This window comes from Bos indicus, chromosome 19 (assembly GCF_029378745.1).
Source record: "Bos indicus isolate NIAB-ARS_2022 breed Sahiwal x Tharparkar chromosome 19, NIAB-ARS_B.indTharparkar_mat_pri_1.0, whole genome shotgun sequence".
NCBI lineage: Eukaryota > Metazoa > Chordata > Mammalia > Artiodactyla > Bovidae > Bos > Bos indicus.
The window spans coordinates 30,586,336-30,609,778 of record NC_091778.1 but is presented as its reverse complement, the minus strand read 5'-3'; the positions used below and the strand labels follow the sequence as shown (position 1 = coordinate 30,609,778).

The window sequence follows — 23,443 nt, the reverse complement described above, 5'->3', positions numbered from 1 at the left end:
GGAAATTCTTAGCTGAGTTAAGAATCCATGCATCCTTCAACCCAGTGATTCTGCTTCTGGGTATACAGACCAAGGAGTTCTTCTGCCAGGTCCATAAGGGGACATGTATGAGGAGGCTCATGGCAGCATTTCTTGTGGTGGGGGGATGGATGCTGGAGGCAGGATCAGGGTCCACCTGGGTGGGTGGAGAGGTGAGATGTGGAGGAGACACAACAGGGTGTACACACAGCCATTGGGACAATGAGATGGATGTAAAAGACCTCGTGCTGAGTGTGGGGACAGAGGGAGAAAATGAAACATATGGCATGAAACTGTTTATGTAGACTAAAATTACACGCACACAAAATAACACTTCACAAAAATACATGGAAAATACAGTCCATGATTCACATCATCTTTGTTGCCAGGGAGGTAGAGATGGCTCAAGGCAGTGTCGAATGGACAACTGGGTGTCAGTAGGGAGGTGACAGGGAGGGGTAGGGACTGTGGCAACCTGGAGAGCACCTGCCCTGCCCCCAGGTGGCAGCCAGGACCCAGTGCCAGCCAATTGTTGCCAGGTGGGGATGTGAACGCTGCATGGCCAGAGCTTCTGATTTTCCTTGAGGAATCAGACATCCAGATTTTAGGTGAAATCTCATTTTTTTTCCCCCAATGTTTACAACTTATTTAAAAGTTGTACACTATTATGTGGCCGGATTTGGCCCACAGGTCAGGAATTAACAACGTCTGGTCTGGAAGAGCGCTGCACGTGGGAAAAGCTCAGTTTAATGCTTTAAAGCTCCATGGTTGGTGCCCTGGCCCTGCTTCCTGACACAGGGGACTCCCCATTCTGGATTTTCTTGCGTAGCACCTCCTGCCTATTCCTCTTCCCCTTCCTGCCTCATTCTAAGCCCTGGCCAGCTAATAAACAAATTCCCATGGATATAATCTGATGAGTATAGGTTGATGTGTTGTTTTTTGGAGGCAGCATGTTTGCATGGATAATGTCCTTCTGTGTACCATATGATGTCCTCTTTAAAAAAAAAAATTATCCTAAAGGGCCCTGTGATAGGCCGGTGAGGACTGAAAAACATCAGAGGCTGCCAATTTCAGGATGATGCAGCCAACACAAGGGCACCTGCTGGAGAGGCAAAGAAGCAGTAACCAAAAAAGAGAAAGTCAAAGAAAAAAAATCAATAGCCTTTGCTGGAAGCTTCTGGTTTAATTGCTTGAACTGGTTTAAACTGGTGATATACTCCCTTAGGTAAAGAATCTTTCAGAAGAAATGACAGCGCTTGAAGAAAACATTTCCAAACTGACCAGAGAGAAGAAATCTCTGCAGGAAACCCACCAGCAAACACTGGATGATCTTCAGGTTGAAGAAGACAAAGTCAATGGTCTGATCAAAATAAATGCCAAGCTGGAGCAGCAAACAGATGACGTGAGGAGATTTCATTACTATGCCCTAACATTGACGACTCGCAGAAACAAAGACAAGATGAGGTCTACACGGGATGCAGGGGCTGAGGGTTCCGACTCTGGGGTCAGAATCTCTGAGTTCAGATCTCAGCCCCTTCCAAATAAATGTGGAATGCTGAGCGAGCCACTTAAACTTGTGACTCCTCAGTTCCCACCTTGTGAAATGAGGATTCAATTAGCTTTACCTCCAAGAGTTTTCATGGAAAGCTTAGCACACAGAGTGTGTTCAGTAAAATGTCAGCTGCTAATATCACCGCCACCATCGTCATCACTATCATCATCACCCTCAGCATCACCAGCACCAGCACCATCACCACCATCATCACCCTCAGCATCACCAGCATCATCACTACCACCATCACCATCATCATCGCCACCATCACCACAATCATCACTGTCACCACCATCATCACCATCATCATCACCATCGTCATCAGCACTATTATCCCATCACCATCAGCATCACTGTCATCACCACCATCAGCATCATCACCACCATCATCACCATCATCGCCACCGTCATCAGTACCACCATCACCACCATCACCATCACCACCATCGTCACCATCGTCATCACCGTCGTCATCAGCACTATTATCCCATCACCATCAGCATCACTGTCATCACCACCAGCACCATCACCACCATCATCACCCTCAGCATCACCAGCATCATCACTACCACCATCACCATCATCATCGCCACCATCGCCACAATCATCACTGTCACCACCATCATCACCATCGTCATCACCATCATCATCACCAATGTTATCCCATCACTGTTATCAGCATCACTGTCATCACCACCATCAGCATCATCACCACCATCATCACCATCACCACCATCATCACCCTCAGCATCACCAGCATCATCACTACCACCATTACCATCATCATCATCATCGCTACCATCATCACCATCGTCATCAGTACCACCATCACCACCATCACCACCATCACCATCACCACCATCATCACCATCATCATCACCATCGTCATCAGCACTATTATCCCATCACTATCAGCATCACCATCAGCATCACCACCATCACCATCACCACCATCACCACCATCATCACCATCATCATCACCACTACTATCCCCATCAGTACCACCATCATCACCAGCATCATCACCAGCATCATCACCATCAGCAGCAGCATCACTATCATCATCATTATTAGCATCCACTTGTAGGTCCTTGGGTTCCAACAGCTTCAATCCTGTTCTAACTTTGTTAAAAATGAGTTCCATTGGTAGTCTGAAAAATTACCATCAACCCCCTCCCTACCCCCACATCACGTTACACTTTTGTTCTTGATATAAGAGCCAGGTTTGAAGCTTTAAGGTTTCACTGCCAGTCATGGCTAGAATGTTTCCAGATTGCTACAATTGTCCTGAAGCCAGAGCAGGTGTCCTCCCCAACAACTCCTTTCCCTCACCACTCCCCCCCGCCAAACACACATTCTTTGCCTAAATCTCCCCACAGCTGCCTGGTGCAGGTAGGGGAGAAGATTGACAGTATATAATCTAGACCGTCCCAGGCACAGCTGGGGCAGTGCCCTCCCACAGGTGCCCCGTTGTTCTGTCTGGGTAAGAGTGTGCATCCCCCAGCACCATGTTTCCATCATGGGGCATGGGTAGGCCAAATGGGCATCAGCTGAAAGAGGCACTGGGAGGCCTCGGGGGGGACCCAGCCTTTGCCAGAGGACAGAAGAGGGAGGAGGCAGGGGCCATGCTCCCTCCCAGGGCAGAGGTGAGAGCTCACAGCTGCAGGATCCCAGGGACACTGCCTTTGGCTAAGAGGCAAGCTCAGCTCCCAGCATATCTCAACCCTCCCCCACCATGTCTTCCCAGCTGGAGGGCTGCTTAGAGCAGGAGAAGAAACTGCGGGCTGACCTGGAGCGAGCAAAGAGGAAGCTGGAAGGAGACCTGAAGCTGTGCCAGGAGTCGATCATGGACCTGGAAAACGACAAGCAGCAAATGGAGGAGAAGCTGCAGAAGTAGCTCTTTCATGTTCACCTCTGTGTTTGAGCCCGAAAGCTAACTTCTGCCTGTGAAGGGCTCATCATTCGGGTATTTTAAATATATATACGTATCTGTTTGCAGGAACGATTTTGAAATCAGTCAGTTACAGACCAAAATTGAAGACAAACAAGTTCACAGTCTGCAGTTACAAAAGAAGATTAAAGAACTGCAGGTAACGTGTGGACACCTTCCCCACCGACTGGAAATCCCTGTATCAGGGACCCCTCCTTGCTCTTTCCCCTAGGTTTCTCTTTTTAAAGTATTTATATATTTGGCCGCACTGGGTATTAGGTGCAGCAAATGACATCTTGTGTTGCATCATGTGGGCTTAGTTCCCCTTAGTTCCCGGACCAGGGATTGAACCTGAATCCTCTGCGTTGCAAGGCACATTCTTAACCATTGGACCCCCAAGGAAGTCTCATCCCCAGGTTTCTTTTGCTGCTTTTTTGTCTTAGTCCTGTTGGAGCTGGAGAGAATCTCCTTCCATTTTTTTGAAGTTAATATTCAAATTGTTTAAGTTGCATATAAATAGATTTTCTTGAAGATAATTAAAATTATCCATAGACTAAATATTATTGATAAGGGTGCTCTAAGCACCGCTCCTAAGTCCAGGGTCCTTCCACCTTCTCGGAAATCCACTGCATCCTCTGGATCTTTTGTACACATGGATCTATGTACACAGACACAAAGAAAAATATATAGGAGATGCATGCATGCATGCTAAGTCACTTCCGTCATGTCGACTCTTTGCAACTGCATAGACTGTAGCCTGCCAGGTTCCTATATCCATGGGATTCTCCAGGAAGAATACTGGAATGGATCTGCAATGGATTGCCATGCCCTCCTCCAGGGGATCTTCCTAAAAGGAACAAGAATATTAAATAAATATGTATATATATAAACCTCTACATAATATATATGTATATGGGGACTTCCCTAGCAGTCCAGTGGTTAGAAGTCAGTGCTTCTACTGCTATGGGCCCATGTTTGATGCCTGGTCAGGGAACTAAGATTATCCAAGCCATGCAGCATGGCCAAATATATATATACATACAAAAAATATATACACTTAAAATATTATATAGAGACTATCATTACACGAGTTGCTCTCTTCATGTAGCTGTCCATGGTAGACATGAGTGGACATCTTACTACTTTGTGGTCTCCTGGACCATGGGCTGATCTGACCATTCCCCTATTGATGGGCACTTAGATTGTGGCCAAGTTTTCTTCCAAGGATTTAATGTTATAATGTATTCTTGACTATCCTCCCCACCATGTCCTCCCCAAAGTAGGGCTGTTGCCCAACCCCCCATGACCTTCCTGACCCAGTGACCCTTCCAGGCCCGCACTGAAGAACTGGAGGAGGAGGTGGAAGCAGAACACATGCTCAGAGGCAAGATTGAGAAGCAGCGCGCGGACCTCTCCCGGGAACTGGAGGAGATCAGCGAGCGGCTGGAAGAAGCCAGCGGGGCCACTTCAGTCCAGATCGAGATGAACAAGAAGCGGGAGGCTGAGTTCCAGAAACTGCGCCGGGACCTGGAGGAGGCCACTCTGCAGCACGAGGCCACGACGACCACACTGAGGAAGAAGCACGCGGACAGTGTGGCCGAGCTGGGGGAGCAGATCGACAACCTGCAGAGGGTCAAGCAGAAGCTGGAGAAGGAGAAGAGTGAGCTGAAGATGGAGATCGATGACATGGCCAGTAACATCGAGACCGTCTCCAAGTCAAAGGTATCTGATGCTTTTGCTCTCTGCAAAGGCGAGGCAGCATCCACCTGCTGGGTGAGCAGGTACAGTTCCATGCCTGCAACTCACTGCATGTTCTCAACGGTAACACTCTCTCCACTTCCATCTGCTCCTGGCTCCCCAAATTCATTCAGGTCACCAGAGCCCTGATCCAAAGATCTGCTACAACTCAAGATCTCATCATTCATCCAGTCTGTCCCAAATGCTTCCAATCCATCTCCCATTTTCTTATTTATTTATTTGTGTGTCCATGCCTGCTAAGTCACTTAAGTTGCATCTGACTCTTGTGACCCTATGGACTATAGTCTGCCAGGCTCCTCTGTCCATGGGATTCTCCAGGCAATAATACTGGAGTGGGTTGCCATGTCCTCCTCCAGGGGATCTTCCCAACCCAGGCATCGAACCCAGGTCTCTTACGTCTCCTGTAGGTGGGTTCTTTACTACGAGTGCCACCTGGGAAGTCCATTTTTTTATTTGCTTATTATTTATTTGGCTGTGTCAAGTCTTAGCTGTGACACACAAAGTCTTTTGTTGTGATGCTCAGACTCTCTAGTTGCAGCACAAGGGTTTAATTCCTCCACAGCATGTAAGAGCTTAGTTCCTGGACCAGGGATCAAACCCGAGTTCCCTCCACTGCAAGGCAGATTCTTCAAAGTGGCAACCCCACTTTGAAGCTAAACTATCAAATGATTTGATACTGGGAACCCAGGATCCATTTTTCCCATTCATGTTGGCTTTTTTTTTTTCAAGAGTAATGTGGAAAGGATGTGCCGGACTGTGGAAGACCAGTTTAATGAGATCAAGGCCAAGGATGACCAACAGACACAGTTAATCCATGACCTGAATATGCAGAAGGCAAGGCTGCAGACCCAAAATGGTGAGGATGGGCAGGGCCCCAGGGTCCCACTGCACCACAGAAGAGGGTGGTCCAAACCCTGACGTGGGCCCACATCTGTTTGCCAGGGGAGCTAAGCCACCAAGTGGAAGAGAAGGCTGCTCTGATCTCACAGCTAACCAAAGGCAAGCAGGTCCTCACCCAGCAGCTGGAGGATCTCAAGAGGCAGCTGGAGGAAGAAACCAAGGTAAGGATGGATGCCTCCGTCTAGAAAGGTAGAGTCAGGTAGGACCTGAGAAGCCATGGAGCTGGTTGAGGGCAGTGCTGTGTCATGAAGTCTGATGCTGCTCCTCTCTTCCTTGCAGTAGGACAGGAAATGTTCTTGGAGGTTCCAGAACCTTGGCATTGGATCTCCTTCTTCAGAGCTAGAAAATTCTACCAGGGTGCTCCATCCTCGGAGCCCCTCTGTTCCCCAGTGGAGGGGCTGATAAACTCCCCTCCCCCACCACTGTACTAGCTGGGCCATCTCTGCCTCTGTGCATCTTCCCACTCTGCCCAGCAATCATTCCACACCCTTGAAATTCCCTCCTCTCTCTCCCCCATCACTCTTTATGTATCACCAGCTACAACACCAACATTTAAGAACCCCCTCCTCCAAAAGGCTGGTTGGTTTGGAGGCGCTCTTGAAACATTTGCATAAATGCAAACACCATCATCATGTTCTTGACGTCAATATCAAGATATTTATAATTCACATCCCCCAACTAATCTGTCAACTCCTAGAGGGCAAGAATGATTTTTCCCCACTGTAGTAGTTAACAGTAGTTACAGCACACAGCAGAACAGTGCACACAGTGGGCGCTTAGTAAATGTTGTCGATGTGTGTTTGAGAACTAAAACACAAAACCAAGAGTGCCCAAAACTGCATATATATAGTTCTGGGGTTGCCATGTGCCAGCTAAAACTTACAGGGCACTTTTCTGGAATTCCAGCAAACTCCATCTGCCTCTCCTAAAAAACAAGAAAAGTGCTGTATTTGTCTCCCATCTTTCTAGTATATGGTTGGGGTTCCTGGGGGACTTGTGGGACAGAGGGAGTGGAGAGAATCAGAGCCTGAGAAGGCCCCTTCCAGGAGCAGGGCTGTCCTTTGGCCAGGATGCAGAAGGAGCTAAGCTTTCCTTCCTGGGAAAAGTTTGTTGTTTATTTGTGTCTTTGTTGTTGTTGTTCAGCTGCTAAGTCGTGTCCTACTCTCTGAGACCCCATGGACTGTAATCCATCGGGCTCCACTGTCCATGGGGTTCTCCTGGCAAGAATACTGGAGTGGTTGCCATTTCCTTCTCCAATTTGTGCCTTTAAAAGTATGCAAATATATGAGTTACTGCACTGGGCCAACCAGAAAGTGTGCTGTGACCATTATGATGAGAGCACCAGTTTCCTCCCGACCAGGTAGAAGTGAGTGATGGAGGCCTCCGCCATGTCCCCCTTCTGCTTGGGAAGTGGTGGCAGGGCCGTGGAAACTGCACAGCTCATGTCAGAATTCCCGGGTGGGGACACAGCCCACTGATGACACCAGAATACACTTTTGGGGTTTTCATGGTCACAGTATTCCGAAAGACTGCATTAAGTAGTGAGAAGATCAACCCCTTTCTGATTCTCCTCCAATTATTCTGATTAAATAAGAAAAAGGTCTCAATTCGGATGTTGTTGTTTAGTCAGTGAGTCGTGTCTGACTACTCTGTGACCCCATGTGAGCCCACCAGGCTGGTTAGTAGTCCATGGGATTTCCCGGGCAAGAATACTGGAGGGGGTTGCCATTTCCTCTTCCAGGGGATCTTCCCGACTCAGGGATCAAACCCAAGTCTCCTGCATTGGCAGGCGGGTTCTTTACCCCTGAACTAGGAGGGAAGCCCCTCAGTTTGGATACCATCTCTCTCACACTGGTGCATCCTCCTTACCAAAACACAAGAGCGTAGGACTAGGAGACAGGGTCACAGCCGCAAATTACTCAGCTAGAAGGTGGTAACACTGTCTTACCTCCATTGCATTTATTCGATTACCTTCTGTTTACCGCAAGTGTTAATGGTTTTCCACTTAAATATAATAGTCTACTTTTTAAAAAGTGAAGTAAAACAGGAGCTATGCTGCTCCAGCGAAGTTTGTGAAGGCAGCAAGCGAATGGTTCAAGTTGGGAAACACTGATTGAAACAAAATTACTTACCCTGGAAAATGACCAAACGGTTTTGCAATTTGCCACCACGGCGATTCCGCAGGCCAAGAGCGCCCTGGCCCACGCCCTGCAGTCTGCCCGCCACGACTGTGACCTGCTGCGCGAACAGTACGAGGAGGAGCAGGAGGGCAAGGCCGAGCTGCAGAGGGCGCTGTCCAAGGCCAACAGCGAGGTGGCCCAGTGGAGGACCAAGTACGAGACGGACGCCATCCAGCGCACGGAGGAGCTGGAGGAGGCCAAGTAGGGGCTCCCAGGTTACACTAGGACAGACGACCTTAATACACAAGGGAGAGACAGGTGACAGGCCCTGTCTTCCTCCCTAGGCCTTCAAGTTTTCCTAAGCACACAGACCGGGTCTCCATGCCCTTCCCCCTGGGTCCTGTCCATTCATTCCACCTGGTCCCCTTGGCACCTCCTAGGTGACTGCTTTGCCACCAAACATTTTGGGGTTCTTCAGGTGATACTTAGCTCCTATCCAATCATCAAACTCTAGCCCTTGGTCTTATCAAATTCCAGTCCTTTATAGATGGCTCCATTCCCTCCTTATCTGACAGTTACTTCTGAAAGAGTCCACCTTTCCCAGCAACAGTAGGTCTGATCCTCTTAGGAAAAAACTGGCCCAGAGGCTCCAGGAAGCAGAGGAAAACACAGAGGCTGCGAGCTCCAAGTGTGCATCCTTGGAGAAAACCAAGCAGAGGCTCCAGGGAGAGGTGGATGATCTGATGCTGGATTTGGAGCGGGCCAACACCGCCTGTGCCTGCCTGGACAAGAAGCAGAGGAACTTCGATAAGGTCCTTCCCCAACACTCGATGCAAGAGATGTGTGAATGCACACACCTTCGGGGTAGCGGGAGGTGCAGACAGCATCAAGTCCGGAGTGGAGAACTTGGGGCTTTGCACTGTCTCTTGATTTTGTGATGGTCCCTCTGAAAGGAATTTTATTTTCCATCAAAGTTAATTCAGATTACTTTGAGACCAGCATATCTTTCAGAATACAGCAGATGTCTGTAGAGATATCAGAGTTTGGAACCCCTGAGTTTGGGGAATCCCTTGTTTCTTTGGTCTCTAAAGATGGGAGGGTCCCACTTTGGCATTGCTGACATGACTCACTGTTAACATGACTCAGTTCCTGGCCTTCTCGGCTCTTGATGGGTCCCTCTGTCACCTCCTAGGTCATCTCAGAGTGGAAACAAAAACTAGATGAGAGTCAAGCTGAGTTGGAAGCAGCTCAGAAAGAGTCCAGATCTCATAGTACTGAAGTCTTCAAGATGCGCAACGCCTACGAGGAGGTGGTGGATCAGTTAGAGACACTGAGACGGGAGAATAAAAATCTGCAAGGTGAGCACTGCCCCTCGCAGGGGTAAGACAGCCCCCAGCTCTCTCCCCCCACTCACAGGAGTGCGACAGTCCCCCCTTCTCTTCCAGCCACCTCTCCCCGACTTAGCCACGGCCGCCTCCTTCTCACTGCCCCACAAAATCCTCACATCTACTCCGTGACCCCAGGACCCAAACTCCACCAATGGAAGGCATAGTGGCAGCCAAGCCTCTATGTTCTCAAGAGCAGAGGGCTCCTGGGCTGCCAAGCTCCTACGCTGCTAGAGAACAGATCTTCCATGAATTCTGTCTCTACGTGGCTTTGTGTCCTCGGGTCTGACACTAAATCCCTTAGGGTCTCAGACTCCTGATCTACAAAATTAGACCAGACCCAATGCCCTCGAGAGCCCCTTCTATTTCCGAGACTGTGATTCTATGCACACTCTCCATGATTTCCTCCCTGGTCCTCTCCGTGACCATTTTGTAGACTGTGTGAAGATGCAGGGTCACAGTGTTCAGCTGTTCCTCCCTCTGCCCCTCCAGGTGAGGCCACACACCTGTGTCTTACCGACACCTCCCCCGAAAGGCTACACTGTATTTGTTCTTTCCTGTATCAATGTCATGAATGAATTGCCAGTCCCTCAGTTCCCTGCCAAAATTTGATCCTGTGCGATCAAACAGAACCTGTGGAAGTAGCCTGAATCAAGCCTGTCCTTTGCAGAAGAGATTTCCGACTTAACCATGCAGATTGCGGAAACAAACAAGAATCTTCAGGAAGTGGAGAAGACCAAGAAGCAGGCGGAGCAAGAAAAGTCAGACCTCCAGGCTGCCCTAGAAGAGGTGGAGGTAAGTGCCTGGGATGTGATGGAGAAGCACAGAGCACCACGGAAGGGGAACTAGACCATCTCCCTGGGCACCCTTCCGGCACTGGAGCTTTGCTGGAAAGAACATTCAGCTGCCTGCACCCCACGGTGGGGGTGGGAAGGGCAGCTGTGTCCTGCTGCTTCATCTCCTCCAAGTCCTCCAGTCCATCATATAATATTTTCCCTATTGAATAAATAAACCTGTCTTTATGTCCTCAACATCTCAGAAAGCAAGAACTCCATCACCAAACATCCTGAAAGCCAGCTCCAAATGCCTTAGCTTCAGCAAAGAGCTATGCACAGTCATATTTGGCCACTGGGAATTCCATGTGGCCCAAAGAGTGCAATGTCCTGATTTAATCATCCATGGTAGCCAGTGCAGGACAGATGGTTGAGATGTTTCTAAGGAAATTTCCACGACTCAGGGTAACAGGAGAGCAATTTCTCTTTCTCTGTCTTTTTAGAGATGAGGTAGGCTCCTGATTTATGGTCACTATTTTTTTTTAACAAAGACACAGTAATCAAATTTTTACTAATTCAAAGAGATGCTCTGTCCTCAAGACATAAGGCTGTTTGTTTATAACAAAGTTTCAGCTCTAGTTTCAGCACTAGTCACAACTTGGGAGCGAACCGTTTGACCTCTTTGAGCATTGTTCTAGTCATTTGTAAAACGAGCATAACGGCATCCATTTTATCAGGATGGGGATGAAAAACCTCGTTCCAGAAGGTGGCTGCCCCAGCACTCCCAGTCTCTCCTTTGCTTTTATCAGGGTTCCTTGGAGCATGAAGAGAGCAAGATCTTGCGTGTCCAGCTAGAGCTGAACCAGGTGAAATCCGAACTCGACCGCAGGCTCACTGAGAAGGATGAAGAAATCGAGCAGCTGAAAAGAAGCAGTCAGCGGGCGGCGGAGGCCATGCAGAGCATACTGGATGCTGAGATCCGGAGCAGGAATGATGCTCTGAGGCTGAAGAAGAAGATGGAGGGAGACCTCAACGAGATGGAGATTCAGCTGGGCCACTCCAACCGCCAGATGGCTGAGACCCAGAAACACCTGCGCTCAGTCCAGGGCCAGCTCAAGGTGAGTGGGCGGCCCACGGGGGACCTGGCGGGACCTCATCCTGCCCTGGGCTCCCGTCTCACCCCTGGCTTCCCTGTGAAGGACTCCCAGCTACACCTGGATGATGCCCTGAGGAGCAACGAGGATCTCAAGGAGCAGCTGGCCATGGTGGAGCGCAGGAACGGCCTCTTGCAGGAGGAGCTGGAGGAGATGAAGGTGGTCTTGGAGCAGACGGAGCGGACCCGCAAGCTGTCGGAGCAGGAGCTGCTGGATGCCAGTGACCGCATGCAGCTTCTTCACTCCCAGGTGAGTCCGTTCTTGCTGCACTCAGGGTCCACCCTGGGGGTCAGGCAGGATCCAGGCTCTGTGGAATGGAGTTTCCACCACTCCTCCCAGGCTAGTGGTCAAGACCAACTTTCATTAGGCTTAGTTCTTGGGATAACACTGTCTCTAGATGGAAGATGGCTGAGCTTTCTTTTATCCAAAGATAAAGAAGGATGAATTATTGCATAAAGGGGCTGGAGAAGGCTTCACAGATGCAGTAACATTTAAGCTGCAAGCTTAGATAATTAGGGCTTCCGTGTGGCTCAGACAGTAAAATATCTGCATGCAATGCGGGAGACCTGGGTTCAATCCCTCGGTCAGGAAGATCCCCCGGAGAAAAGAATGGCAACCCACTCCAGTATTCTTGCCTGGAGAAATCAATGGACAGATGAGCCTGGTGGGCTACAGTTCATGGGATTACAAAGAGTCGGACATGACTGAGCAACTAACACATACACACACTTAGATAATTAGGGTCGTCTTTTGAAATAATTTTTTTAAGAAAGTTACAAAATTCCTTGTTTTATTTATTTATTTTTGGCCATCCCACATGGCATGTAGGTTCTTAGTTCCCCAAGAAAGTGAAAGTGAAAGTCACTCCGTTGTGTCCAACTCTTTGCCACCCAATGGACTATGCAGTCCATGAAATTCTCCAGGCCAGAATACTGGAGTGGGTAGCCGTTCCCTTCTCCAGGGGATCTTAAACCAACCCAGGGATGGAACCCAGGTCTCACACACGGCAGGCAGATTCTTTACCAGTTAAGCCACCAGGGAAGCCCCAACCAGGGATCAAACCCTTGCCTCCTGCAGTACAAGCTCAAAGCCCTAATCATTGGACCATCAGGGAACTCCAAAAAAAAAATTCCTTGCTTTAAAAACTAGAGAATACAAGCCAAAACACAGAAAAATACCAACCATATCGTTAGCATTTGGGGGTCTTTTATTTTAGACTCTTGTTTCTACACATAAATATGATTTTTTTAGTAAATGTCATCAGTCTTTTTGTGATTTTTTTTTTCGTTTAACAATGTCATAAGCACATTTCTATATTTTAAAATAATTTTCCATGATACAGTCTTTTTAATGGCAGAAAAGTAGTCCATTTTAGTTGTGTATTACGACACTTTTATATAATCAGTCTTCTATGATTTGGTATTTTTAGATTGCTCCCAATAAAAGTTTTTATGATTAGAAGATTGCTATGACAAACTTCTTCATGTACATCCATGATTACTATTTCCTTAATATTCCTAGAAGTAAATAAACCCCTGGAAGCCCAATTTCATGGTCAAAACAGTAAAAGCATTTATATGCTATAAATTACTCTTTAACAAAGTTGTCCCAATTTTTATTCCTATTGGGAAAATATGTGAGAGTGCTTAGCAATTATTTGTTTTAATCTTCACTAATATTTATGCTTGAAAATGCCTCACTTTAAAATTTCATATTTCTTTGATTACTAATGAGGTAGAACATTTTGTCATATTTGTTGGTTATTTGTATTTCGTCTGGTGTGTCTTAGCTATTTGTACTTTTGCCCTTTTTTCTTAATGGTTTATCTTATTTACATATTAAGGAAGGAGATATTTTTTCAGCAGTGCACATTGCAAATGCTTTCTCATTTGTCATCACATTTACAACCCTATGGATAATGTTTGGATAATCAGAATTATTTTTCATTTCATATAGTGAAATCAACCATTTCCTTGTTCCAACAGCATTAATTAAATAATCTATCCTTCCTCAAATATTTGAAAACCTACCTTAATTGTTTATTGTTATTTTACCTACAATTCTTGAATCTGATTTGGGACTTTCTGTCTGATCAATAATGAGTCTTTTTTAATATTTTTCACGTGAAAAATAAGAACCAGAACGTCCTCAACATTAGACTTCCTTCCCCACCCAACTCTCTCCCTTCCAATCACTGTAAGTGTCCATACGCAGCCTGAACCTCTGGTATCTAATTTTTCTTGTAGAACACGAGCCTGATAAATACCAAGAAAAAACTGGAAGCTGACATAGCCCAATGCCAGGCAGAGGTGGAGAACTCTATCCAGGAGTCCAAAAATGCGGAGGAGAAGGCCAAGAAAGCCATCACAGACGTGAGCTCCATTCTTTCCTCTCAGAGACACTGTCTGGAGATAAGAAAGGGGCTTCTAAGCCAGGGCCTGGCGAGTGGGTCTCCTCTCCTCAGCCCTGCAGTCAGTCAATGGTGGCTTCCTGGAGAGATGGAGACCGGAGGCTCAGCAGAGGCAGAGTGGGAGGGGAGCTGAGGGAGGGAGGACCAGCCTCGCAGCATCCTCCATGTGCCCGGGGAGGAGGGTGGGTGGCCCACAGACGTTTCCTGTGAACCACAGGCGGCCATGATGGCCGAGGAGCTGAAGAAGGAGCAGGACACCAGCGCCCACCTGGAGCGGATGATGAAGAACCTGGAGCAGACGGTGAAGGACCTGCAGCACCGCCTGGATGAGGCTGAGCAGCTGGCCCTGAAGGGCGGGAAGAAGCAGATCCACAAGCTGGAGAATCGGGTAGGGGGGCCAGAGGGGACTCTCATTCCCAGAGTGACAGAGGTTCAGCTGCCTCTGGCAGAACCACAGTCCCAAAACTTAGGTGATGGGGAAGTGGGCACTGAGTCGATTGCAAGTGCCGTTTGAGGGCCACATGTGAAATTCCCTGTGAGCCAGATGTCCCTCCCCCTCCTTCCTCTCTGCCCTACACCCCAAGACATATACAGACCTACTTCAGAAAGGGTATCCCTCAATACCTGCAGTGCAACGACATACCACATGTTCACGGTCTATTTTTATTTAGATTCAGATCGATATTAACTGGGATGGGGGAAACATACTTTGCAGTCATAAGATCATACATTTGGGTGTAATTCATCAAGCTGCACTTTGATAAGGGGCTTCTCTGGTTGCTCAGTGGTAAAGAATCCACCTGCCAGTGCAGGACACTCAGGTTAGATCCCTGGGTTGGGAAGATCCCCTGGAGAAGGAAATGGCAACCCACTCCAGTATTCCTGCCTGGAGAATCCCATGGACAGAGGAGCCTGGCGGGCTACAGTCCATGGGGTCGAAAGAGTTGGACATGATTTGGTGACTAAACAACAATAAGCACTTTTATAAACAACAGCCCATCCTACGTAAAATCTGCCACTTTGGCTTCCAGTCCCAGGTCTCATTCCCTTCCTGGCTTTCCTAATGTCGATTTCCTACTGTCAAAATACAACTTGCGATTCTGGTGTCTTTCTCACTCCATCCAAAATGCAGGGCGATTGGCGCTTCCCCCAGGCTAACTCTCCAGCAACTTGCAATCCATACGCAGAACAGGATTGCTTTGTCTTGATCTGGGAGCATATTTTGTAGTTTTCAGTTTCTTTCCTGATGATTCCCTTCGTTTCCTGTACCCTTTGCTTTTCCCTTTCGACCTGGGATGGTTCATTTTATTTGCTTTTTAAACCGGGCTGCATTACCTTTTGGCAGTTTGGAGGAGGCCTTGGAGAAGGATGTGAAACTGTCTCTGTTGTCCCCGAGAGAAGGGACATGAAAGAGGCAGACAGGATGAAGAGGTGGCGAAGAGAAGAAAACCACTTCTCCCACAGGAAAGACCCAAACGCATTCTTGATGCCAGCCTCCCAAAGATGTGGTCACCACACTTGTACACTTTAAATGTAGCCATTTTTTAACACCATAGTTCAAAATCCTCAATTCTTCAGCGCTCAGCTTTCTTCACAGTCCAACTCTCACATCCATACATGACTACTGGAAAAACCATAGCCTTGACTAGACGGACCTTTGTTGGCAAAGTAACGTCTCTGCTTTTTAATATGCTGTATAGGTTGGTCATAACTTTTCTTCCAAGAAATAAGCGTCTTTTAATTTCATGGCTGCAATCACCATCAGCAGTGATTTTTGGAGCCCAAAAAATAAAGTCAGCCACTGTTTCCACTGTTTCCCCATCTATTTCCCATGAAGTCATGGGACCAGATGCCATGATCTTAGTTTTCTGAATGTTGAGCTTTAAGCCAACTTTTCCACTCTCCTCTTTCACTTTCAGCAAGAGGCTTTTGAGTTCCTCTTCACTTTCTGCCATAAGGGTGGTGTCATCTGCATATCTGAGGTTATTGATATTTCTCCCGGCAATCTTGATTCCAGCTTGTGCTTCTTCCAGCCCAGCGTTTCTCATGATATGTTCTGCATATAAGTTAAATAAGCAGGGTGACAATATACAGCCTTGATGTACTCCTTTTCCTATTTGGAACCAGTCTGTTGTTCCACATCCAGTTCTAACTGTTGCTTCCTGACCTGCATATAGGTTTCTCAAGAGGCAGATCAGGTGGTCTGGTATCCCCATCTCTTTCAGAATTTTCCACAGTTTATTGTGATCCACACAATCAAAGGCTTTGGCTTAGTCAATAAAGCAGAAGGATCTTAAGTTCACCCTAAAAACAACCAGCACACAAGTGGTGAGAAAAGCCTGGGAGATGTGGCCTGACCCCTGTGCTCTCTTCTGGGTGCAGGTACGGGAGTTAGAAAGCGAGCTGGATGCTGAGCAGAAGAGGGGGGCTGAGGCTCTGAAGGGCGCCCACAGATACGAGCGAAAGGTCAAGGAGATGACTTACCAGGTAGGCAGTGACTCTCCTGAAACCCCAGCAGGCACCCTCTGGATCCCACCTGCAGAAGCAGCAGAGAATGGGTCTGGCATGGACCTTGTGTTTGCAGGCAGAGGAGGACCGCAAGAACATCCTCAGGCTCCAAGACTTGGTGGACAAGCTGCAGGCCAAAGTGAAGGCTTACAAGAGGCAGGCAGAGGAGGCTGTGAGTATGGGGTCCATCCCAGTCTCATAGGGTGGTCTTTATCCCACCCACCCTGACTCACAGCACTGCCCCTGACTCACTCAGAACTCCCTGCCCCTGTGAGCTGACCTCAAATACCTGGTCTTAATTCATGTCATCCCATCCTACCCCTGGCCCTGGCCCTGGCCCCCACCACCTCCATCCTTCCTCAGCCTCCCTAACTCCCACTCCCCAGTTCATGCTTTCAGATCTACCCTTGAGCAAACAGTGGAACCAACAGGGAGGAAATGGTTTGGGCTGAAATGAGCACTTCCCAAATACCTTCTGGGGACTCAAGGTCTGAAGGACTTTAATAGCAGGAAGCTGGGGTGGCGGGGAGGAGAGGGGTGGGGTCTTTCTCTTTGATAGATGAGAAATCCTTTAGGAAACTCTGGGTTCCACAAAGTTGGAGGGTTGCTTTACTTCAAGGGTTTCTCAGATTTTGCAGATGACGCGGGATGGACCTCATAGTGGAAGAGGTGTTCTGAGTTGTAGCATTTCTCACCCTTGATGGAACATGGCATCTCTTTTTAGTAAACAGAGCATCTCACAGGACTTGCACCCTGAGAGACAAAATCTGGGGGCACCTGCTCCAGATAAATGATGGAAGATGAGGCTTCTCTCCCTGCCCTTTGTCTTCCCTACTCAAGAGGCTGGGGCTTCCGTCCTGACCTCTGGGAAGCCGGTCTGGACTGGTTAAATGGGAGGAGGATTAGCACAGCTGCAGCAGAGCTGGCCAGGGCCCAGCAGGCCACTTTCATCAGAAACCCTTGGATGGTCCTCAACCAGACCCAGCCTGGCCATGGGAAGCCAGCACTGGGAGCAGGCACAGGGCAGGGGCAGGCACAGGGCAAGGGGGCATGGACCGTGAGTCTCTTGACACCTCTATGTGCCTTGGGAGACTTAGTCTCCTCTAAAGAGCTCTGAGGGGTGGGGATGGTACAGAGGAGGGGCACAGGGGAACAGGCAAGCATCCTAGGGGCAAAGTGACATGTTAATCACTCAGTCATGCCCGACTCTTTGCAACCCCATGGACTGTAGCCCACTCCTCTGTCCATGGGATGCTCCAGGCAACAATACTGGAGTGGATTGCCATTCCCTCCTCCAGGGGATCTTCCCCACCCAGGGATTGAGCCTGGGTCTCCTGCATTGCAGGCAGATTCTTTATCATGTGATCCACTGGGGAAGCCCAGGAAGCCCTATCCTGTGGGCAGCGGACCTCCAGGTGACTGCGCGGTGCACATGGTCAGGAGCTGCGGGCATCATCCTCACTGCTGGAGAGCTCAGCTCTCCCTCCTCTGACCTCAGGGAATTGGGGCCCAAGCTCTCCTGGCACCCCCGTTCCCACAGAGGCCGTCAGGGACCCAGGGCCTCAGAGCCAGAGGGAGGGGCTTCCTCAGCCTCCTGCCCCTTCGGCCTTCCCTTCAGGAGGAGCAAGCCAACACACAGCTGTCCAGGTGCCGGAGGGTCCAGCATGAACTGGAGGAGGCCGAGGAACGCGCCGACATCGCTGAATCCCAGGTCAACAAGCTGCGGGCCAAGAGCCGAGATGTGGGAGCCCAGGTGAGAGCAGACTCCCCACTCCAAACACCCTGAGACTCAGGACCAGGCAGCAGCCGCAGAGCTCAGAGAGTGCTTGTCAGTGTCCCTCCCTGGCTGCCGGCTGTGCCTTCACTGAGGTACTGCTTTAGCCAGGTCCCCGGGGGTTCCAGCTCACAGGAGCAGTGAGGGGCTGGGAGCCAGATGCCCTACTATCCCTGCCCCTCCCTCCCTGTTGCAAAAGGCAGTGCCCAAGAAGCCCCTGCTTTTGGGGGGATTCGCCCCATCTCCAGGGGCTCGACTAGTTTGCTTTTACAATGTACAAAGGGAGACAAAGCCACGTCTTAATGTTTTCCTGAGACTCCAGCCTCCCCAGTTACCCCACTTGAACACGAGGCCCAGCCTCACCTTTGCTTTGACTCATTTCCTGACTCATTTCCTGTGTACGATTCTTTTTCTCCCCCAGAAGATGGAAGAATGAGCCCCTCCCAATGCCTGTTGCCATGGGACACCTTGGGAGAGCAGAGGGATGGTGTCCTGAGAAATAAATTCTCCTGGCAACTCAGATCTCTGGCTCCGCTATGTTTATTATCACTGTCCGTTCTTCCTCCGTGGGGTGGTTCTCAGATTCTTGCCAGGTCTATTGTATAAACCATAAAGAAAGAGATGTGAAAGTGGACCCTCCTGGCCCTGAGTAGGAAAGAAGGAAAATCAACTCGCTGCAAGATAGACCACCGGCTCCCTAGCAGTTAAAAATAACTTTCAGATACCTGTGGGCCATTCTCTACTAGGAATTCATTATTTTTTCCAGCTCAGTTCCCCCGAATTTACAGACAGGGACACTGGACCCAGATGGATTAAGCACTCTGTAGTTATCCAGATTGGAGGAGCCCAGACCCCCAAGATCCCAGAGCCCCCAGGCTAGACACCTCCCCCCAAGACCTCAGGGCTCTTTCCCCCAGGCACCTCTGCTCTTCCATCCCGTCTCTCCTGGGGCGGTGTCTCCACTCCTCTCACACCACCCACAGGTCCCAGAACATCTTCAGAGGTAGCAGGTGCTCCTGAACACAGGATTCCTTCCTAGGACAGTTCCTTCGGGAAGGACTGCCCATAAGCTGGTCTGCAAGCTCTGCTTGTTCCTCCTTCCCATTTTCCTCCATGTGCACAGATCCTGTCCACGGTGCTCTGGCCAAGGATGAAGAGTGTGGCTAGTCTTATGGTCGCTCCCAGAGCCCCCTGACTCTGATTAAGTTGGGTTTCTTGCCCTGAAAGGATAGAAATGCAGCAGCATGAACAAGGACAGGATCAGGAGCCAAGACTAAATCTGAGCCTCAGACGGAGCACTTGGTAGCAATAGCTGTGTGGCCTGGCTTGGCCATGTACACTCTCTGAACCTGAGTTGCCTCAACGGTCAGACTGAGTCGTGTGGTCAGGGGCATGGACTTTGGGTTCCATCAAACCTGGATGGAATCCCAATATTATCACATACCAACTGTGTGGCCTTGAGCAACTTAAGACTAATTCCCTGGGCCTCACTTTCCTTATTCTGTAAGGCAGAGATAACAATAAAAATCATTGCTTCTCTGGGACAGATGGAGGGTTGGGGTGATGGCAAGGGGTGCAGAGTTTCTGGCTTACTATGTACCAGGCACTACAATGCACTCTCCTCTGACATCTTAGACAGTCCCTTCTCTCTGGCCTCTAGATCCGTCTTTGCATCTCATCACCAGCTCACCCCTCGTGCCGTTGACATAGGGATTGGCAGCAGCGGTGGTGGCAGGAAATGATTCTGAGGTCAGGTGACCTCAGATGTCTGACATCACCATCCCCACCATCACCGTCACCGTCCTCACCATCCCCACCATCACCATCATCATCACCATCCTCAATATCATCACCATCATCACCATCACCCTCCCAGCATCATCATCACCACCATCACCCTCCCACCAACATCATCACCACCATCACCCTCCCACCATCATCATCACCACCATCACCCTCCCACAATCACCATCACCATCATCATTGCTATCATCACCATCCTTGGCACCATAATGCCTAAACTTAAAGACTGAAAAGGTCCATTAAAAAATGATCTCCTTCAATCCTCTCAATTTCATACACAAGGAAACCAAGGTCATTCTCAAAGTCCCCAGACACCAGATCCTAGCCCTACACTCCTGCCACGCCACTGCCCCACCCTCCCGATTAGAATGATAATACAGTTTCAGCTACGAATAACCATTCTATAAGATGCTGAGGATCCACGTGCCCCATTTTCGTCTTTTCCACAAGGGTCTCCCAACAATCCTGTCGGGAGGTCAGGCAGGTATTAACACCCCCGTTTTCTAGCAGACGGACTGTGGCTTTTCTGACGCTGAGAAGGAGCTGAGCTGGAAGCCCTTCAGACTCACGGTACAGCAGAGTCTCCCACGGTGGCCTTTCCCTGCGCATGTGGGGAAAGCCCTGGGCTGACCTTCTGGGTCCCAGTCCCACCCTACCACTCGCAGCTGTGCGATTTGGAACAAGTTACTTCGTGACTTTGAGCCTTTGCTGCCTCACGTGTAAAATGGGGTGTAATGATGTGCATTAGAGGGCTATTCTGAGAAGTAACTAAGAAAATGCAAGACATGCCCTTGGTCTGGAGCCAGACACATAGTTTATACTCTGGTAATGTGTCATCACAGTGGGCAGGGGTGACACGTGACCTCAGAGTGCAGGTGGAATGTCAGACGGGGGTTCAGAGGGGGCTGGGATTGGGCTGTGTCTCCATGGGGATTCCTCTCGTTTAAGGAGCTAATATACCATGCACTTGAGGGGCATCAAAAAAATTTCCTGTGGAATCACTTCTTTCTGACATTCCAAAAAAAAGCAGATATGAATTCCATCTGCTCCAACACTCCCCAGTTCACTTAGAGCTGCCTAGCATCTCTGCATTCACCCCACCCTGGTCCCCCAGATCTCTAGCATGTCACACTTTTCAGAAGGCCTTGGGAAAGTCAGGGAGTGTCTCTGAGCCTCAACGTGGAGCAGGAAGTCCTGGAATTTCCTACGTCAGGACAGAACTGTTGAAAGATTCACACCTGATGCGTGTAAGAGATTTTCCTAGTAACTATCCAAATTGGAGATGTTTTACTAACAAGAATGATAATAATAACGATACTGTTGGCTGCTGCTGCTGCTGTTATTAGTTTGAAACCTAGCCACCAAACCTGGGCTTCAAGTTCTGGGGGCCTTGGACAACAGAGCCTACCCTGACCTACAGGCCTCTTCAAAACAGAGCTTTGCTGCCACCTCCTGGCGGTGGGAAGACAGGCTTTTCATAATGCAGATGACCCAGAGGTCTTACCCCTCGAGTCTTGACAATAGACATTCAGAGTCAGAGGTGTCCTTGGGAAACAGGATCATCCCATCCAGGCCCCCGGTTTTGCAGATGATAAAATTCAGATTCGTGATGGGATCTGGTGACCCCCACAGGATGAAGTGTCAGAGCCAAACACCCAACTCTCAGGGCTCCCAGACCAGGGCTCCCCCTAAGTGAGTGTCCTCAGAAGAGGACCCTGCAGAATCTGAGATGGAGGCCTGGGACTGGCCGGGCTGTGAGTAGGCCCTGGTGATGGCCCTGGCAGCAGAGGGTGAGACCATGGCCAAGGGTCTTCTCCCAGGCCTCACTCCCCTTGTCCCAGAAATCACTGCCAGACTGGAAAAGAACGGTTGGTCCCCAGAGTAGAAGGCAGTGGGCCTCCACAAACAGCCTCCTGCTCCTAACAGGGTGGGTGACCAGACCCTGGGTGTCTCTGAGATGAAGGTGGCCTGTGGAGGTTCCAAATGTAAGTCTGTTGGCCCTTCTCCTAGGCTCCAGACAAAGGGAATACCCAGGTCCATAATGAGATACTCAGGTCAAGACCTTTGCCATCTGACCCTTCAGACCCCTCCCACTTTTCACTTGTCCCAAAAGAGGTCAAAGAAACAATGCTTTTCCTTGCCCTCTGGACTTTGGGTGGGTCCAGCCAACAGGGAGCTGAGATAGAAAAGCAGAGGGAAGAGGAAGAAGAGGGCATTTATTCCCTGCATCCTCCCACTCCCCAGCCTGCTCTGTCATCATCTCCACTGACCAGTCCCCTCACCCTGTTTGAACTTGGAGCTCTGCCTTATTCCCGTGGCCTCCCTGAACCTGCCTACATCTCTGTGCAGAGTCTCTTCCTCAAACACCCGACACGTTGTGCTGACCTGGGTGTGGCATCTGCTTCCAGCCAGAGCCCAGCTGGTACACACCCTGCCCTGCACATCTATTTCCCTGCTCCACGGCCCTCCTATGCAGTGGGGTCAGCTGACCCCACAAAGCACGGCTGCTTCACTGCACCATGTGTACATCTCCAGGTCATAAATCCCATTCTGATCGCTAATGACCCATTCAGTTCCATTGCACGCTTCAACTCTGGCACAGGCCTCCTGCCAGATCAAGCTTTTAGGATCTCATCCAGGTCCCTGTTTTCATTTAAACCTGGGCTCACACCAATAGCTCTTGAACCCAGGAAGACGCAGTCATTTCCTGCTGAGATCTAAGTGGCATCAGTGGTATCCTGGAAACAGCTCGTACCAGCTCACAAGAGCCAGTTATGAAACTTTTAGGAATTTTGTGAGCCAGTTCTTAAGAGTTAAATTTTATAATTTACTTACTATTAAATTTAAATTTTATAATTTTACAATGAGATAAATTACAGCTCTTCCTCGACTTTCATCGTAAATTGAAAATACCATTTATTTGGAAATGCATTTGATACATCAAACCTACCAAACCATTATCATTTAGTTCAGCCTACCTTGAATGTGCTCAGAACACTTACATTTGTCTACAGCTAGGCAAAATCATCGAACACCGAGCCCATTTGAGAGTAAAGTGTTGGCTATCTCATGTGAGGTATTGAATACGCTACTGAAAGTGAAAAACAGAATGACTGTCTGGGTGCAGAAAGGCTGTAAGTATATCAGTTGTTTCCCCTCATGACTGCATTGCTGACGGGAGCTGTGGCTGGCTGCCCTGCCCAGCGTCAACAGAGGATCAGACTGCGTATCTCTAGGCCAGGGAAAAGATCCAAATGCAAAACTCAAAGCACAGTTTCTACTAAATGCATATTGCTTTTCTAAAGTTGAAAAATTGTGAATCGAACCATCAAAAGTCCAGGAGTATCTGTATATTTTT

General features: G+C 49.0%; 1 protein-coding gene and 1 long non-coding RNA gene across 2 annotated transcripts in view; one reads left to right on the top strand and one right to left on the bottom strand.

Moving 5' to 3' along the window:
* LOC109573252 (myosin-13) overlaps nt 1–14,514 on the top strand; it is a 43,677-nt gene extending 29,163 nt beyond the window's left edge. Inside the window, exons 22-34 of the mRNA XM_070774438.1 lie at nt 1,244–1,420; nt 3,318–3,463; nt 3,570–3,660; nt 4,833–5,273; nt 5,988–6,114; nt 6,201–6,319; nt 8,343–8,539; nt 8,883–9,090; nt 9,471–9,636; nt 10,334–10,458; nt 11,246–11,839; nt 13,837–13,962; nt 14,218–14,514. Coding sequence (XP_070630539.1) covers nt 1,244–1,420; nt 3,318–3,463; nt 3,570–3,660; nt 4,833–5,273; nt 5,988–6,114; nt 6,201–6,319; nt 8,343–8,539; nt 8,883–9,090; nt 9,471–9,636; nt 10,334–10,458; nt 11,246–11,839; nt 13,837–13,962; nt 14,218–14,514 — 2,814 coding nt within the window. The remainder of the gene's footprint in view (nt 1–1,243; nt 1,421–3,317; nt 3,464–3,569; nt 3,661–4,832; nt 5,274–5,987; nt 6,115–6,200; nt 6,320–8,342; nt 8,540–8,882; nt 9,091–9,470; nt 9,637–10,333; nt 10,459–11,245; nt 11,840–13,836; nt 13,963–14,217) is intronic.
* Nucleotides 14,515–14,645: 131 nt separating this feature from the next.
* LOC139177545 (uncharacterized) overlaps nt 14,646–23,443 on the bottom strand; it is a 33,087-nt gene continuing 24,289 nt past the window's right edge. The window contains exons 2-5 of the long non-coding RNA XR_011561992.1: nt 19,204–19,502; nt 18,646–18,877; nt 16,485–16,635; nt 14,646–16,304 (exon numbers count right to left, since the gene is read on the bottom strand). This is a non-coding gene — a long non-coding RNA (uncharacterized lncRNA). The remainder of the gene's footprint in view (nt 16,305–16,484; nt 16,636–18,645; nt 18,878–19,203; nt 19,503–23,443) is intronic.